This window comes from Fulmarus glacialis, unplaced genomic scaffold (assembly GCF_000690835.1).
Source record: "Fulmarus glacialis isolate BGI_N327 unplaced genomic scaffold, ASM69083v1 scaffold8061, whole genome shotgun sequence".
Classification (NCBI taxonomy): domain Eukaryota; kingdom Metazoa; phylum Chordata; class Aves; order Procellariiformes; family Procellariidae; genus Fulmarus; species Fulmarus glacialis.
In genome coordinates this window covers 32,963-52,188 of record NW_009194634.1, presented here as the reverse complement: position 1 = coordinate 52,188, position 19,226 = coordinate 32,963, and the positions used below count along the sequence as shown (strand labels likewise).

Sequence of the window (19,226 nt, the reverse complement as noted above, 5' to 3'; positions counted from 1 at the left end):
TTGTGTTGCTATTTTGGGTTTAGAAACCAGCAGGGAAGCTACAGACATGAAAATCATTCTTTTGTAGGTATAATAAGCAAACTCATTATAAAAGTACCCTATATGCAAAATCTTTTCTAAGTAGCTAAGCGTTAACCAATGATAGACAAAAATGCAGTCAGCATGACAGAGAACATTTTCAAAACTAATGCACAAGATATACAGGACATATCCTGATCTGTGCAACAACTGGGCACATTATTTTGGAGGGGCAGTTTACTTTTTGTAAATGCTGTGTACAGCATGAAGAATTTGTGTGGGGTACTCGTTTCAGTCCTCACTTTGTATAGTCATGGCGTTGCTTTTTGTATGGGATCTTTGTTTCTTGGGGGATTGTGGGCAGTTGTTAGGAACAATATAAAAGTGTTTGGGACATGGATACCCCACCTACGCACAGCTGTTTACGGAGTTGAGGGCCTTGCTTACAGTAGCAAAAAGCTGTGTTAACTAACAAACACACTCTAAAACCCCAGAGTGCAGAGACCAAACTGTATTTGAATGTGTTTGCTAGACTGTCTTAAAATGCAAATTACTTTGTCTATTCCTGGGGTTTAATATGTTTTAAAATTGGTTTTTAGGATATAAGGTCATTTCTGTTGCAAGGGTGTGATCTCCTCAGTCTACACCAGTGTCACTTCATCTTCTCCCTTGCCTGCCTTTTTGTGTCGCAGTTTCCGAGGGAGATGAGTGTGGATATTCCTCTGAGCAGACGCCCAGTCTCCACAGACCCCCAGCCTCAGCTGTCAGAGCATCAGGACTCCAAGATAGACCAAGCCCACCATGTAGCACTGGCACAGCCAAAATTTCTCAGTCATTGAAAATCCCAGACTCTTTTAGCTTGCATACTAGCAATAAATTGGGAAGTTTATATTACTTAGCTATGCAAAAAGAATTAGACCTTTTATATGCAAACCAGCTCAATACAGGAAATATATCTTTAAGAAGAAAAACTGTAAACCACCAGTTATTAATATCACTGACATTTAGTCCAGCCTAGACATGATATGTCATAATTTTGCTCTTTGCTTATGAAATATGTATGATGGCCTCTGGTCTGTGGATTTCTAATGAGAATAAAATACTGGCAGCTACATTTTTAGAGGGGGAAAGGGAAACACAAGCACTAAGAAAATCAAACTTAGCATACACACCTCTAATATCCAGACTGCTCCAAAAAGTCACATGGGAAATTACTTAAACGATCGGCTTCTCATTCATACCTGTCTTACCGTATCCATGTCCTTGTAACTGGGGCAAATCACTTGAAGGGTGAGCATGTGGAGGGCTACAAACGCAGCCCCTATGATTGGAGGTGCAAAAAGGTTTCTTACTATTCAGCTGTTTCTTTCAGACCAATGAAGGAGACAAATGATAAGGAAGATTATGCTGAAGTTGTAGTTCCCTGAAGTCAGCAGCCAAACTCCTGTGGAGAGCAGTGGGGAAAAAAATGTCATCTGTGCTATACGTTCATGCTGCTGACCTGTTCTGTGATCAGGGCATGCATCTTAACGCGACAGTTTTCAAAGCAACCTAGTGCTTAAATATAGAGATGAGCTTCTATCTTGTTGCTAAAAGTTTCTAACCAATCTAGAGCTAAATTACTCAGTTTTGTTGTAAGGCTTTGAAACCAGTTGATATGTAACCTTTGAACTTGCTCTCCTGCTATGAGAAAGCTCTCCAACAGTCTGTACAGATATGGGTATTAGTAGGGGGTAGATGTTTTTCAGCAAGGGTCAGGCTTTTGAAGTTACATTCTTAGGATGTCTCTCGTCCAATTTCTTTCACATTCCAGCTTGTTTTTCTTTTTCAACCCTTGTCTTTTCAACAGAGAGGTGCTCATGAGATTCGAGAAATTCGGCAGTTTCACTTCACTGGCTGGCCAGACCACGGTGTACCGTACCATGCGACAGGCCTGCTGGGATTTGTACGGCAGGTCAAATCCAAGAGCCCACCAAACGCTGGCCCTCTGGTTGTTCACTGCAGGTGGGTAGAACAGAAATCCCTCTGTTGTGTTGTCCACTAACCTCAGAACCTACTTTTGCTTCTCCTGTATTGCATCGTCCCCACACAGGTTGCTGAAGCCACTGGAGCTCTACCCACAAAAACTTAATACCTAAAATATAAAAAAGAATGGCAAAACTGAGTCTGAAATCCTGCAAATGCCTGAATGCAAGACTTAATTTCAGTAATCATCCCACTGACGAAGTACCTGCAAGATGAACCCTTGCACTTTACATTTTCCAATACACTGCTGAACATTAACTGTGCTCTTCTTTTACTTCAGCGCTGGTGCTGGCAGAACTGGGTGCTTCATTGTTATTGACATCATGCTAGATATGGCAGAAAGAGAAGGCGTTGTAGACATATACAATTGCGTGAGAGAGCTTCGATCTCGGAGAGTTAACATGGTGCAGACTGAGGTATTGTTAATCTACTGGAATATTGCCTTACACTTTGCAAGAAAAAGTATTCTTCTAGCCCATAAAACTAGAGCCCCTGTGTGGTAGGCACCATTCAGAAGGTAATTTATTCATTCAGTCATATGCAGAAAACAATCCACACACAAACTTGAAGAACTGCTGCCCAAACAAGTGCCCAGTTATGCTGCACTTAAGGTTTGCAATGCGTTTTTAAAAAAAAGGAAAATCGTGATTGTTTCTTCTCCAGGGAGGATTCATTCTGGAGTACATCTTGTTGAGGCCCAGTTATGTGATAGCACCTACAGAACCGTGCAGAGGAATGAAGAAACCAGAAACATTCCAAGTTTTATTATAGAGTGTTACCATACTTCTCTTTGTACTTGTAACTACTTCGAGTCAATCTTTCTATATTAATTTCTAAATGAGTGGGATAAAGTTTTGTGAACTGCTGTTGTTCCTTCTGATCTTCCTTCAGTGCCAGTAAAGTCAGAGAGAATTAGTGGCAACCATATTAGTTGTTATTTTTTATTTACCAAAATACAAGTAGCGCATGCTCTCTATGTCAATAATTACTGTAATTGCTTTACCAGGAGCAGTATGTATTCATCCATGATGCTATCCTGGAAGCCTGTCTTTGTGGGGACACATCTATTCCAGCTTCTCAAGTTAGGTCTGTTTACTATGAAATGAATAAACTGGATCCTCAGACTAACTCCAGCCAGATCAAAGAGGAATTTAGGGTAAGTTGTGGCTAGAAGTACCTAGCGGTTACACAGTTCAGCTATGCTAAAGACTTCTACTTAAGTGCTTGCTTATAACCATGTGAATTTTGGACCAGGCCTGGGAGGGAAAGACTGCAAAAAAAGGGAAAATAATATGTCACTAATTGCTATTGAATTATGCCAAATCATAAAAGAATTAAATAGGGTAGTAGTAAAATCTTCTTTTTTACTCAAGGGAAGTCTATCTATTCCTTCCACTGTCCTTTCTCCAGAAGGCAGGTTACCCTGCAGCTATCTTTGAGGTTATTTTTCAGATCTGTATGCTTCCAGGATTTTTTGCTTCCAAACCCTGGTGACTGTGATGTGTTTTCATTTCTCTGCATATTGATTCCCACTGAAACTCAATGCTGAGCTGATCTATTCTTAAATATTTTGGGATGCTTTCACTGCTGTGTTAATTTTTCTGTTGTATTGTTTACTCTTTTTGGAAGACTTTAAATATGGTGACTCCGACACTGCGTGTAGAAGACTGCAGCATAGCACTTTTACCACGAAATCATGAAAAGAATCGCTGTATGGATGTTCTACCTCCAGACAGATGCCTGCCTTTCCTCATAACGATAGATGGGGAGAGCAGTAACTACATTAATGCTGCACTGATGGATGTAAGTCTCCACTACATCATTAATAATAAAAAGGGAATAAACAGCCCTCCAAACTGAGCAATGCCAGAAAGTGGAGTCAGCATAAGACGACTGAAATCTTTCTAGCTTGTTTTCCAAAAACATGGCACAAAATCTTTAAACTCCAAAGTACATTTAGGATCCCACATATGTTATGTCACAGCCAAGGTTCCAAAGCTCAGAGAGCAAGTCAGGGAGTTTTGATCAATTAAATGTGTCTGGATTTCTCCCTAGTGCTTGAATTTTTAACCATCTGGCCCAGGAAAAGAAGAGTTACCTATTAAGACGCTAAGGCAGTTAAATAGGATAATAAGGTTTGCAGCAATATTTCAATTCCCTTTGTTTCTAATTTAAACAGTAATTAACAAAAAAAATAATCGTCTGTCAGCACAAGATAGTACACAAGCCATTACTTCAGTCTTTCCATTTATTTCTGTTTGAATGAATGGTTCCTCTTCATGTGTGTGTGGATTTTTTTTCTAATGCATCTATGGTAATTCTAATCCTGCTAATAGAGTATCAGTAAAAAGACACTTAAACTGCATTTACAGTCTGTAGATATTTATAGCCTATCTTTGACAATTTAGAGCTATAGTAATTACGGTTGTCAAACACACAAACAACAAGAAAACGGAGGTTAGCAAAGAACGAACACATTGTAAATGGCCTTTTTGAAAAGTGAAGCTAGAATAATAACAGTTTATAGCAGTTTTTGCATTTCTTTCCTTCCAAGTTCTCAAAGCATTTTCCTAAAATAAGCCTAAGTTCAAAACAGTCCTGTGAAAAGGTAAGCTCTATTATCTTTATGTTTATCTATGTAGAGAAACTGAGACCAAAAGTTTAAGTGACTTCTCTAGGCTCCCACAGTAGGTCAACGACCTTTCGTATTAGAACGGAGCTTCCTTGATCTACAATTTACAATCTTGCCATTACATTGTCTTCTTTCCTGGAGAGTTCAATACTGTTTTGTTCTGTAAATTAAGTACTGCTCAGAAAGAGCAGTGCCTCAATATTTGCTTTGAAAATGCTTCCCTTCTTCACTGCTGAAACAAAAAAATGAGCTGGATCCAAAAGTGTGTCTGGGCAAAAGGCTCCAAGGGAGGAGGTGATTTGGGTCATTTTCCACCCAGAGCACCTTTGCCAGGCTCCTGCAATATCCCTGCACTGCCAGACAAGAGCAGACATTTGTGCCTCTCTCTAAACACTCAGTCTCCAGCAAGCAAGAGGATGCGTTTCACCCTCACCACTTGCATCTGTTGAGATGCAGCTGGATCACTTCATATAAACCTTTAAAGCAAAAGGGGTAGCAAGCATAATTTTCATTATTCAGTGTCAAATGAGCTTAAGAGTGATTTTTCAAAAAAAAACCTGCTGGGGCTTCTAAGTGCGGGAGTAATGGAGAGCCCTTTGAGCATCTCTCATCTGCATACAACTTCCAGCAAGACAGGACCAGTAGGATAGAAAGCAGCTGACTGATGTACCAGCAGCATCAATACCTGCTGGTTGCAGTTTGTGGAAACCAAAACAAAGAACTGAAGTCTTGCATGTCTTCATCTGTACCCCAAAACACATTGGATTCATTTTCTGTGGTCTCTCCAGTGACTGCCTCTGAAAGAAAGACACAAACAACTGATCAAATTGTATCTCTGTCGCGCTACAAATACTTCAGTTCAAGGCACGCAGGGGCTTCTCTACCCTCCCTAATGATGGCTATGGCAACCCCTCCCAAGAATTGCCCCAGTATGGCCCCACTGGCCTTCAACACTCTGGAGGGCGTAATTGAAAATTTCACAATTGAACAGTTCCACCAAACAGCTCAGTCAACAACATACTCTGGTACTAAAAAAAACCAGAGAGCACTGAAATTTATCCCCTGGGTATCCTCGCTGCTGTCAGATAGACCAGAATTTCAACAATATTTCTGAAAAATAACTAGATATTTCCTTTCACCGGGCATCATTCAAATTAACAGCTAAGTGCAGACAGCTGAGATTAATCTGTCCATTAACAGCTCAAAACAAAACTGTTGCTCAAAATTTTGTAGGAGTTGCATTGGAGGCAAAAACCTCTGATGATTTTACTCTATGCCTGTGGCATAAAATAAGTTTCAGAAATATAACATCTGCAGAAATTATATTCTGTCCAAATGCAGTTTATTAACTTTGAAGCATATAAGATCTTGGGAAAGAGCTGAAAACAATGTATTAATTACATAGAAAATAGAAATAATCCTTTCAGTCCCAAAGTTTTGGGGCTATGATTGGCATTCTGCTAAATGGATTTTTATCTTTTACCATTCTTCTCACCATCTCTTATTTCTTTGCAGAGCTACAAGCAACCGTCAGCTTTTATAGTTACACAGCATCCCTTACCAAATACTGTCAAAGATTTCTGGAGACTGGTCCTAGATTATCACTGCACTTCAATAGTTATGCTGAACGATGTCGATCCAGCACAAGTAAGTCCAGAAAACCGTGCCATTCAACAGAGGAGTGCTAGAGCGTCAGCACTTCAGCACATGTGCGCTTCAGAACAGCTTTAGAACGTAATGAGTTGTATAAAATAACATTAAGTACTAACACACTAAAAACTTGATTTGTAGTGAAAGAGGAATAAATCAGACCATCAGCAGCTTCTCCACCAAAATGTTAATGTACACACACATAAGTGCATGTGCCCATAATTTATTCTGATAAGAAAACATGCTTTGGGGAGAGCTGCTAAAAACCAAAAGTGATGGTTGTAGAATTCGGACTCAAGTCTGAAACACACTTATAATAGCCAAAAGTTATAAACAGAAGCCAACAGCTATTCATTAGCTTGCCTGAAACAGGTCAATGACCTTGGTCTGCTTACCAAGGGATAGGTGTTCCCAGTGTGAAAATCTGTGTTATGTTTGGCACAAAATGACATTGTTAGCAGGGAGATGGGAACTAAACAAGATTGGAGACGAAGCATCCTTTGGAAGAGAAAACAGGGCAACGAAACATATGGGGGAATGCAATTACCTTACGAAAGAGTTGTGCATGCTGTACATGTTATTTAGAAAATTGGAAAGCCGTACCTACTGGTTTGGCAATTTAATCACTAGCATTAATCACTAAATGTCCTAGAGCCTGGCTCGCAACTGCGCAATTCCGAGTTCTCACACAGATAAAATTTCCTTGGTTCCAACAAACTGCACCAGCCGCCTGCTGGAATAACGTGGTGGTAATCTGGATTCTTAATATGTAAATATTTGCTAATTATTGGTTAAGATCAATTGTTATTTTTTATAGCAGACTGCATGTCATTTTTATTCTTGATATGATCAAGAATCTTTTTAGTTTTGTTGAGTATTGTTCATACCTAGAAAAATGTTTCCTTCTATTTCTTTTTAACATGAAGCATTTGTTTTTAAAACATACTAATCTTCCGTTTTGTCTTTCAAAAGAACGTGTAGGAATTCCACACGCTATTTTAAAGACTGAATTTCTGATTCCAAGCCCTTAACTGTCTACAGGGAGAAAAATAGAAATGAAAGACAAAACTTTTATTCATGAGTCTAAGATTATTTTCTGAGTGAATAAAGAAAGACTCAAGGGAGTCAGACTGTTAGGGACTGCTGAACAGAGGTTTTTTAATTTGTGGGCTGTGTTTTGAATTTACAATAGCGCATGGCTATTTCAAGCATTTATTAGCCTCACAGGCTTTTAAAAGCTATTGGGATATGCAGTTAATGCACCTGCCTCTGCAGTATGTTAAACCTTTTCCCTCTAATGTGAGTAACAATCTTTTCATTAGGAATAAATCTCGAAATCCTCAGAGCAAACAGAAGTGGAGAGAGGGCAGAGCTTATTAAAAACACACATTACATTCAGATTTATTAATAATTACTGTTATTATTATTTATGTATATATGGAGTGTTTACAGTTCTGTTTAGATATTACAATTTATGTGGATTGTTATGCTCTATTGGGAAATGAAATTCAACCCTTCACAGAGACTCTGACTTAAAGAAAGTCGCTAGCATCACATGCATGCAAAATGCACAGACCTAAATGCTTTTGGTTTCTTTAGAACTTGAAAATCTTGGCTTCTTAAAACAGCTCCAGCAAACAGCTCTGCTTATTATCATTTAAGCATTTTTCAAAGATCTGTTAAAATAGTACTCCTATGTATTTGAAAGACATGTACTAAATTGTGCATATGTTAAATGATCTGAGCACTGGCATTTGCATTAGTTGTATGCATTGTGTTTTGCTATCCTATACACTAGCATATTTCATAATAAAAATTTGTGTAAGATTTAGACAATATTTGGAAAGTAATTTGCTCAGCAGACCGAATCGTGGGGGGGTTCAAATAAATGAAAATATATTTTCCTACTGAAAATTTCTGGTTTTAACTTGTTAAAGTGAACTCCTGCAAATCAGACCCTGTTCTCTTTTTAATTGATATAGTAAATGATTATGTTTTCCTAAAATGTAGTCATCTCTAAACAGCTTTGTTGAGGAATAAGTGTTATAAGAAATGCAAAACAACATCTGGAGTAAAAATGTGATTTGTCAGCTCAGCTCTGGATCACCAACAGCAATGCAGCAGAATGAAGACCACAGCTGTTTTACTGAATGAAATAAAGTTCCAAATATGACATCAATGCTTCTGCAAGCAAACAAAATTTCATGAGTTCATACTTAATTTTGGTGAATGCTTGCAAAAGCTACATGCTTCAACTGCTGTAAATATCCCTGGAAAAAATCATTAGGGTTTTTATGGAAAAAAATGGACAAGCAGAGTCTAGCTTCAAAAACTTCCTTGCAAAGTGTTGATTTAGTCTTTAAAGTAGTAACACAGCTGATAATTGGTTCCTGGATTAAGCCATTGTGATATTATTAGACGCTAAAAATGCGCAAGATAATGGTAATGTTACTTTGTGATCTTTAGATACCTAGAATAATGTTTTCTGAGCACTAAAGAACGCATAATTACTATTTTCAGATGGCATTCATAAGATGGAATTGAGCAGTTGTTGAAAATTTAAAGCAATGCTGATATTAGCCAATATCGTCAGTCATGGCTGAAACAGATGTGAAAGTTAAGTCCTGAGTTTTGAGAATTAATGCACCCTTCATAGTATAAAGCAGACATTCTGATGTAGCTTGAATTACTACCAACTTTTCGGGACAGTTGGAGATACCAGACCTTTGGTCTTGAGGCTTCACGCTGTCTCCGAGATATGGTCATATTTGACAGCATCCCCCTGTCTTGTCATACGGTATTGCAGAATTGACGCTGAGTGTCAGAAATGTGTTACTCCAAATACCAGAGAATGGCGAGTACAGCAGCAAGCAATAGCATGTTCAGTTAAGTGAAAAGGCATTTGTTTAAACTTGTTCCGCACAAGTAAAAGCAAAGTGCTCGAAACTGATGGAGGATGGTGCACTGTGTATTTTATAAAGACATTGTGTGAGAATGTCAGTAAAGAAAAATCTGGAAAAGTATGTTGAGGCAGCATGAGATTCAAAGTGACTAACTGTGCTCTTTTGTGTTTGTCATCTTCTATAGCTGTGTCCTCAGTACTGGCCAGAAAATGGAGTACACCGACACGGTCCTATTCAGGTGGAGTTTGTATCAGCTGATTTAGAAGAAGATATAATCAGCCGGATATTTCGAATTTATAATGCAGCCAGAGTAAGGATGTTATTTGCAAAACAGTTCTGTCTCAGTAGATGAGTTGACTCTATTGAAGTCACAAAAAATGGAAGTTAAACTCACATAAAACCATTCTCGTTTTTCAGCTTTTTTTTTTTGAGAGCAACAGTGCGATACGGAGCCACAGCATAATCAATGAGAAAAAAGCCTTCTATGTGTAATTAAAGTAAAAAATATTTTAATGCATATCTCAAGCGTGTTAAATGCAAATGAAATAAATGCAGTATTCATATTGGCAGCCCAGAAATGCCAAAATCAGTGCTGTTTTCAACAGTTTGAAATTAGCCATCTTGCATATTTGTATCCTGTGTCATGCGAAGAAAGCTGTGCACCAATACTAGGCATGTTTTTCAATACCAGTCCCAGGCTTTTAGTGAAGATCCTGTCCCACTAACCACACTTCATAATATATGTAAGCACTTCAGGAGGACAAGTACATTCTCATATCCAGCTTTTATGCTCCCATAAAGTTGACAGAAGACTGAACGAGGCATGTCTTTCAAGCTGAGTGGAAAAAAGATTCCACCACAGACCAGGCATCTGTTCCCATCCAGATGAAGCGAGCCTTTGCAATGGACTGGTGTCGATCACCAAAGAACCATAGCTAGGAACAAGCAGCATTCCCTGCTGAAAGAAGTTGGGAACTGCCCTGAGATCTGGTAGCTCTCAGGACAGTGAGAGAAAGGCCCCCAAAACACACACAAAACCATGCTAATATCTGAACAGGGAAGCAGACTGTAAGCTTCAAGATATTTCTTTAATACTATGAAGTCCTTGCATTCGCAGTAAATGTGGCAACATAAAAACACAATATCTCCAGCAGCGATAATGTGAGCTTTAGCAGGCGCTGGGTCTGGCTGATGTGCTTTGGTAAGAGGCCGTCAGCTGAAAGAAACTGGCCAGGAAATCAGTAGATTCCAAATTTTGACCTAAAGCAGACAAAACCTCTTGAAGAACGTATCTAATGCTGCATCCACTTTGGTTTATTCCCTTATCTTGTTAATCTTACATCCTCTCTATTACCTCTTACTCTGGAGAAAAAATTGTAATGTCAACATTTCTGTGTGTTGCTCATTTTAAAAGTGGCACTAAAATGCCCTCACTTTGCACAGAAGTGAAAGTGGCAAATCCTAGACTGCAAAAACAGTTTTTATGTGTGTGTTTATTATGCCCTTTTCAAAGGACTGTAATTTTCTGCCACTAACACTTGTTCTGTGCTCCTTTTTTATTTTAAATCACCATAAAGCAACTGTTCAGTAACGTTTCACCAGAGGGGTTCTGACTGCTGCAGTAGCACACAATAAAATAAAATGTAGTTAGATTTTTTATAAGCTGGAAAAATCTGAGCGTTTCGTTTGGTTTTTTAAATGTTTCCTGCTTCAAAATATCTTGAGAGGTTTTGACCTTTCTTGTAAAAAAAGACAGAAGCACGCAAACATTCTTCAAAATGCTGAAGCGTATGAAAAAAAAAGGTATATAATTGAAGTTGTGTTGCAGCTCCCTCTTTGCTACCAAGTTCCTGCTATGATATTAATTAATTATTTGCTTGATCCTGCAGCTGTACCATTGCTCTATTCTAGTCTATTTGTATAGCACTCTGTTTAAAACCTCTTGTTCTAATAACTCTGTTGGAAATTAAAAGTCATAACTCCTCAAGAGCAGTTGAAATTACAGTTGTAGTTTGTCAGCGGTGATCTGCCTGAACAACTTTCCTCATTGATGCAAATATCTAAATTATGTACCAAAAAAAATGCTGTTACTTTTTCCTGCTTGTTGTCTGAATCTGTACAGCCCCAAGATGGCTATCGGATGGTGCAGCAGTTCCAGTTCCTGGGATGGCCCATGTACAGAGACACTCCCGTTTCTAAACGCTCCTTCTTGAAGCTCATCCGCCAAGTGGAGAAGTGGCAGGAGGAATATAACGGGGGAGAGGGACGCACAGTTGTACATTGTTTGTAAGTGCTGGAAACAGAAGAGAGAAAGTAAGGGAATACTGTTACAGAATTTGTGCCCGGTTTTAAAAGATTTCTGAAGAGGTGAAGAGGCATCTATCTAATCTGGAACTGGATAAATAATACAACTGCTCGTTTAAAAGCTTTGAATACAAGAGGAATTGTATAATTTTTTATGTAGATTCATGAGTTTCCCTCTCTGTCCCTTGGTAGACCCCTGTGAAAAGGTGGTGGGTACAAGTTAACTCTATTTTCTATATAAAGACATCCAGTGACTTTTGCAAATGGAAAAGGTGCATATTTATTCAGAGTAAATCAAAACTCTACCTTCAGAACAACATACCTTTTATTTCTACAGATAAGGACTGTAGAAATAAGTAGATTTGGAGGGGTGATTCCTCTCCCAGACATAAAGCACAGAAGAAAGAGTGGTGTGATAGACCAGTTACAATGATCTTGTAATATATACCATTTCTCTAATAATGGTATATATTTTTGTCCTCCTGTGACCTTTGTGCTCCACTGGTGCGGGCTCTCATCTGCTCTGCCACCATCCTCCTTTTGCTATGGCTTAATGCTTGTACATGCTGTTTGCCCTCAGCAGTAGCTGGTCTTTTGAAACCGAGTCTTCAGTGCTTGAAGTTGTATCCCTCTTCCTCTAAACATCTGCTTAAAGATTCTGCTGTGATGGAGAAGGGACATGCTAATGGGAAAAGCACGTGCTAATGCACTTTCAGAAGTTGGGGCCCAAGAGTAGACAATAACTTCCTGAAGTTTGGTTTGCAGTTACTGAATGTTAGAACGATGGAGGAAAATCTAAGTGTGTATTAATAATTCCCACTATCACTGACCTTGAACGAGTCATTGCTCTTCAGTTTCCCCATCTGTAGAATGGGGATAATAATACTTTCATCAAAGGAGCATTGTGCAGTGTGATTAATTAATGTTTTGAGATCTTTAGCTGAAAAGACCCTTTTGAAGTGCAAATTACTGTTATCTCTGAGGTGGCTGATCATATTAAATAGTTGTACAACATCACACATGCGTCACTTCCAGGCAGTAAAGAAAGAAAAAGCTCTAATACAATCCTTTTAAATGACTTTATTTTAATTAAAATTCTCAAAGAGTCCCACAATATCAGGCAATGTTTTGGCAGCAGAGAGCATTCTTTTCATACTGCCTGGATGTGACAGATGTGCAACGTTGTAGCTTCCTTTGAAAATCAACCATTTGCGAAGCTGGTTTGAAAGACCCACTACCTAACTAGTCTGCACTCTGGTAATTATTAAGGTTTATTATTTTCAGTGAAGCACAGCCTAAAGATTCTGATTAGAATAGCTGTAGAAATAATAGGGTTTCCAGAAAGAAAGAGATTCTCTTAAAGATTAAAAATAACCGGGGATAAAGTATTATTAAATACTGTATTTGATCATGCATATGAACATTTGTGCCTGGCTTCTTTGTTAGCAAGTCACTTCGGGTTCTCATCCTCTGATACTGTGGGTGGAGGGGGAAGACACACACTCTGAAAAGTAGTCATTGCCAGGCAGCCGGCCCCTCTGCCTGCTGCCGGGGAGCGAGCGCGTCAGCCAGGGGAATATCGCAGCACCACCTAGTGCCGCGCTAAGGCTGGAGCCGCCAGAAGGGCTCCTGCGCCTGAGACCTCCGGCGCTTCTGCTGTGCCTCCGGAACTCCTTTGGGCCCAGGAGGAAAGCACCAGCGTTTGGAATAAAAGAACTCAAAGATCCACTTTCTCCGTAACACTTCCGGGCCTGATGCTCATTGCAACCTCGTGCGTTTACAGCGCAAAGGGGTGTCGAACTGAATCTAAAAGTAGCTTGTCCTTGTTTTAGCAGCCTCTTTGTGCTGTCTCAAGTGTTCGCTGAAGGGTGGTGCAAAACTCAGCCGTTCAATTCCCTCCAGGCTTTCAGCCTGCTGAATTCTGAATCATAGCTTTGAGATCTTTCAGCCCATTAATTCCAATTAAAAATCGTGTTCGGCCTGGAGTTCAGTAGCCTTCGGGGGCAAGAATGTTCTGTGGTTTCTCTGGTTTCTCCCTACTGGAACTCGTGCCTTCTGTAGCCCTGGTGCCATACAAACTTGTAACATAGAGTCAATTGTAACTGAGCCATTTTATCACTTTTATTGTAGGAATGGAGGTGGCCGCAGTGGGACATTTTGTGCAATCAGCATTGTTTGTGAAATGCTTCGACATCAGAGGGCTGTTGACGTATTCCATGCTGTGAAGACACTGAGGAATAATAAGCCTAACATGGTGGACCTTCTGGTACGAGCTTTTTAACTGCACCACTAAATAGAAAATGTTCCTTTTTCTCGGAAGACTCAGTATGATTTCCAGGATTTGCAGTGGGACTTGTTCACAAAGCAAGCAAGTCATTTTCAAAGGGGATAATGAAGTCACTTCACTTGTAAGAGTATTTTTACACTGCTTTCTTCCCAAGGAGACTTCGTCTGTGTTCATTTGAATTTTTTAAGAGTTTTAAACTTTGAGCTGAACATCCTTATTAATTTTCTTTTCTAGCAGGCTGAGCCAAGTGGAGAGCAGCCCTTGCATGGTAGAAATAATAGTTATGTAAAATGAAATGCCAGATTTTCAAATTATATATTTTATAAATAGCTTAATCGCCTAATATTTATCAAAGCCATGAATTTCAGTTTGACATCCAGAATATTGCATTTAATTATGGTTGCTCTATCTCATAGAAAGATTAAAGAAGTTCAGAAACAAGGGGCCATGTACAATTATTTTCCTAGAGAGTGTTTTATGAGCTTTTTTTTTAAATGGAGAATTGCTGAAGTGCCAGCTGCTATGCCAGAAGAGCTGCAGAACAGCTTAAACCAGCAGGTTCTTACACTCCAGTGTGTAGTTTTGTACTTGGAGATGGGTGTAGCGTGATACCCTATTCTCAAGCCTGGGCTATAAAAGACACTGTTTTGCAACATCCTGCTGTAGAAGTGACTGCTTAAGAGGCAGCTGTATTCGATTTAGCGTCATAGACAGGAGGAAGCAGCATCTGAGCAGCTTCAGGGATGCTAAACCAATCTGAGCTGATTTTGCAAGCTCTGCTTAAACAAGTTTGGGTCATATTTCAACATCTTTTCTACAGAAACGCACCCGTGCCCAGGGTGAGGCAGGAGGCATTTCGCAGAGCTGGTCCAGCCTCTTGTAATTTTGGGAAAGATTCCCCTCTCTCGGATGACCTACCGAGATCTGGGTGTGAAACACTGTGGAGAATGGGCAGAAAGCAGGAATTTCTGTTGGGAAGAGTGAGGCTTTCAGGCTCATGTGTAGATGGGTAGGGTTATCCACTTCCCCACCAAATGTATCACTGCGCTTCATCTGTCCCGTAGAAGAATGGCTCCCACCACATCCTCCATCGCAGTGCTCTCATCTAGCCTACCTGTGAAGTCCCAGACCCTCCCCTGGGCCCTGCTGTGGCCAGGCTCATGGAAAAAAGCCAGATGTTGCCAGCTGTGCAAAGCAAGGAGGGAGTTTACAGGTAGTAGCACAGGGGCCATGAGCAAGCAACGTGGAACTGTGAATCTTGTGTCAGTGAGAAACTATCAAGCTTTCGCAGTGGTGGGAGAGAGCAGCTTAGTTGGCTCCTCTTCCTCTAGTTTATATTCTCAGGAGGAGAATCATCATGCTGAGAACCATACATTTTTATTTCCTGGATATTAAGAAAAATGTCCTACTTCTTCATTCAGATAGTATAGTTTGGATAGAGACTTGGCAGGCCTGCTGTTCTCCATTCTCCCAGAGCTTAAGTCCACAGAACTCACTGATCTCTTACTCATTTATTTTATAGAAATAAGAAGAAAAGTACTAGTGTGAAGATGTACAGTTGAAGAAAATGCTCTCTATAAATTCCTGTTTGTGACAGTTCTCCAGGTATAGATTTGTCAGGCAGCTGTCTCCTTTTTTCAGCAGAGAATTTTTTTAATCAAAAGCTAAATGTTTTATTTTAGAATATGAAAATAGCTTTTATAAATTGAGGATGGTATTGGGAATGTCTGGATGGCATTGAGAGGCCTTGTAAGGTCTTTTCATTAGGAGATTTCAAAGCACTTGTGAAGGAGATCAATATTGTTTTCCTTTTTTACAGACAGAGGAACGAAGGCAGGGGACGATCAGGATTTTTCCCATTACCACGTAATTCACTGACAAAGCAGAGTTAGAACCACATCTCTTCAGTCTTGGTCTGCTACTTTGTAGGAACAACTATTTGAATTAGCAAGGTTTCAATTTCCATGTAGATTGTTTCATGGTAAAAGGGAATTGGGACTCTTGAGTTCTTTTCCTGATCCTGTTACTGACTTTATCCTTTATGACCTTTCTTGTATTAATATGTCTTTGCCTCAGTTTCCATATCTGAAAAATGAGAACAATAATTAATGAGAACAGTATTTCACAAAAATAGTTTCAAGACCTGTTATGCACTTTCTGACTAGATGAAGGGCAATCTTTACAGTCTATACTTAGAGATTCATCTCTTAATTTCATTGAAACTTTTGGTTTTCCTGCAAGTATAAAAATCTGAATGCCACATCCATACGATATGGAAATCTATGAAATTCTTCAGCCATCATACAACGGTAACACTCGGTATTACAAAATGTCTGTTACAGAATGCCCAAAGCATTTTGTGATAAATGTTGTTGGACCTACCAAGAGGTGTCCTAGGAAAAAAAATATAAATATACCTGTCTGAAGCTAGCTAACGTAAAGAGACTTTTAAAATCGACCATGAAGTGAGTAATAAAAATGTACAAAGGACACACATGAGTGAACACAGTGGGAAATAATATATGTCTGCTCTTCAAGGCAGGTATTCGGTTTACTAAAAATGACAGTTATTCTGCTGGATCAGTAAATCAGCATAAAAGGAGCATGGAAAAATGAAAATGGATGAGTCACTGATCTCTTGTTTTGATCTGTAATATAGCTCTAGAATAGTTTTCATTTATTTAGAAACATATATGCAATAAAAGCAGAAAAGGAATCATTTACATAATACTCTCTTCTTTCCTTTCCTCTTTTTTATTCTTTTCTCATTCTGCAGAAGACACAAGCAGTTTAAGGAACCCTGCAGGATCTTAAAACCTCACATACAACTCATTCATAACTTATGCGATATGTGCATCTAAGATTTGTTTTCTTTTGAAGTGACAACTCTCAACAAAAGAGCTTAGAAATTGTCCATGCTTGTTAATGCCTTTTTGATTGTTGTAATATTATTTGGTCTCTTACATGTTAAGGTGGACTCTCTCCTCAGGTAAAATGAGACCCAAAATCACAAGTACAGGCCAAAAGAGTTAATCCTTTAAAATGTTTGCTTCAGTGAAAAGGAAAATATACCTGAAATGTAACTGTAATCTTCCTACTTGTGATGTTGGGAAGGTGAAGGCTGAGTGCTGTCAGCTAGTTAAGTCTGTGGTTTTTCCTATATAATAGTACATGCTTAGTTATCTTTTATTATTTGATTAAAGTGCATAAGAGAAAGAGGCATTTCAGTGGCAGAAGTAGTCCCTTGGATTCAGGGAACCCGCACCTACTATTTCTTCTAGCTTTTTGCTTTCGTTTAAATGTTCGTAGTATTGCTAAATATTGTGAGTAGCAAGAATGAAAACGGAAGAGGGATATGTGTGTGCACACACAACTGTGAAGTCATCAGTGACTGCATCGTTTAAAGTTGCAGAGTGGGCAAGGGTCAGTCAAAAGCATTGGTACCTCTCCGTACTGCTGAAGATGTGAAGGGGGGCAAAGTCAGGACCCTTCATCTCTAAAGGATGCAGGCTGGGTTTGCATGCCACGGGAAGGGGATTTCCCTGGGATCAGCCCTGTTTCCAAGCAGCTGCAAATAAAACCAGCAGGTCTGTGTTAGAAGCACAGGGTTGGCACCTGAAAACTTAGCCTGGGTAACAGAAGAGCTGTTAAGAGCCTAACTTATGCATCACCATTAATTGCTAAAAATTAACTGGAATTAATCCAATCAATTTAGCCCAGGCCTGATCTCACAGGTCTATGGCACTGGGAGAGGACAGTATTTCAGTGTGGGTTTGGGCTGCACGTAGAGGAGGAACAGTAAGCAGCTCTTGCCCTGAAATATAGCAATGTATGAATGACATTAAAATGAAAGTTACGCTCTGGGACGTACTAGACACTAGGTCTATTTTAAGATAAACATTTCCAAGGAGGAATTTCAGTAACTCCAATTCTGGTAAAGTGCTACATGAGCATTTTGACAGATGACAGAAGGGTTGCAAGTCAATTTGCTTATGTGTAGTCAATTTTTCTCATACAAGTGTATTACAGCAGCTGAATACGGGTCTAATATGAGCAGTACCATAAGTTACTGTGTGTACTGGCTATAGTCTGGTTAATATAAAGATTTTCTTATCTGAATATAAATTGGATTTACAAACTGGTTCCCATTGGCAACAGCTGATAGTAAATAATTTTAACAGAAAAGAAATATTGATCCCCTTAATTAAGTTCCTTCAATAACTGACTTTGTGGTTTTCTTTTGATTTTTCAGGATCAATACAAATTCTGCTATGAAGTGGCTTTGGAATACTTGAATTCTGGCTGATTGCATAAACAGCACAGACAAAGTTCCTCCTTTCGCCATCACGAACAAAGCAAGTTGCTTCATGATATCTGTGTAAATGAGATGAAGACTTCTCAGTGTTATGCTTATACTGCTTTGTATAATTGGCTCTTTTTAAGAGCCCGAAAAGATGTTTATAAAACTGCTTGCACTGCCCGTTTTCCACTATAATGCCGCTGCTTGACACCCATATGAACGTACACCAAACCACGTGGCAGTTGTTGAACACTGTATTCATACATAGCCATTGATGTGGTGAAGCAGTATAGTCCTCTGGTAAATAAGAGAGCACAATTATATTCTTATGAAGGAATTTGTACTTTTCTGTTCTATTTCGTTGCCTGTGATTCTCAGTTATTGTCACAGCCTAGTGTACATTTCTGTTCTGTGGAGAATGCTGTCTGGCATTTTGATAATACATGATTTTAGTTATATTTGTATTCTAACACGTGCATAATAAATGAATCATACGTAGCTTATCTGAACTAATGGAAAGACATGTACCAAATCATGTTAACTTTGTTGAGTTGTAATTTCTATCCACTTTGTACCATTTCAGAGAGAGAATCTTGATAGAAATACAGTTAGAAAATGCAAAATACAGGATGCTCAGATTAATATATCCAAAGCTTTTTCATTTGTTTATATTGTAAATATTTTTTGATTTCATCAAATTATTTATTCATTAAAATGAATTTTTTTGTGAAGCACAGTGAGTGACAATCATTTTTATTAAGCCCTGGAAATGCTTACTGTATGATAGTGTAAACATTTGTTTACCTTGTATGGATTCTCAGCTCAATAAATAATTACATACATGATAAAATCTCGTTTAATTTAATATCTCTTGGCATCTGAGTGCCTTCAGCTAAGCCTCTTTTCAGATTAATTCTTGTAAATACTGAGCTACCTCCAGAGCGTGTTTATTGTGTGATCCAGTGTTGATCCAGCCAATAGCAAGATGTGCCGTGCCAATATATAAAAGAGGTGAATTGTATGTTTAAAGATGCACGTGCACAAATGCGGAACCTGAAGATTGCCCTGCTGTATGAAGAAGAGATGATGTTGGGTTTGCAGTACTCA

At 39.0% G+C, this 19,226-nt stretch overlaps 1 protein-coding gene across 1 annotated transcript; it reads left to right on the top strand.

Annotated features, from left to right (window-relative positions):
- Positions 1–1,867: 1,867 nt before the first annotated feature.
- On the top strand, positions 1,868–18,969 carry LOC104084102 (receptor-type tyrosine-protein phosphatase mu; the record flags this gene model as incomplete). The annotated part of the gene is made up of 9 exons (XM_009587825.1): positions 1,868–2,022; positions 2,324–2,459; positions 3,050–3,199; positions 3,673–3,846; positions 6,191–6,322; positions 9,413–9,538; positions 11,351–11,514; positions 13,663–13,798; positions 18,072–18,969. Coding segments are annotated over 9 exons (1,227 nt in total), but the record flags the coding sequence as incomplete, so codon positions are not given.
- Positions 18,970–19,226: the final 257 nt, after the last annotated feature.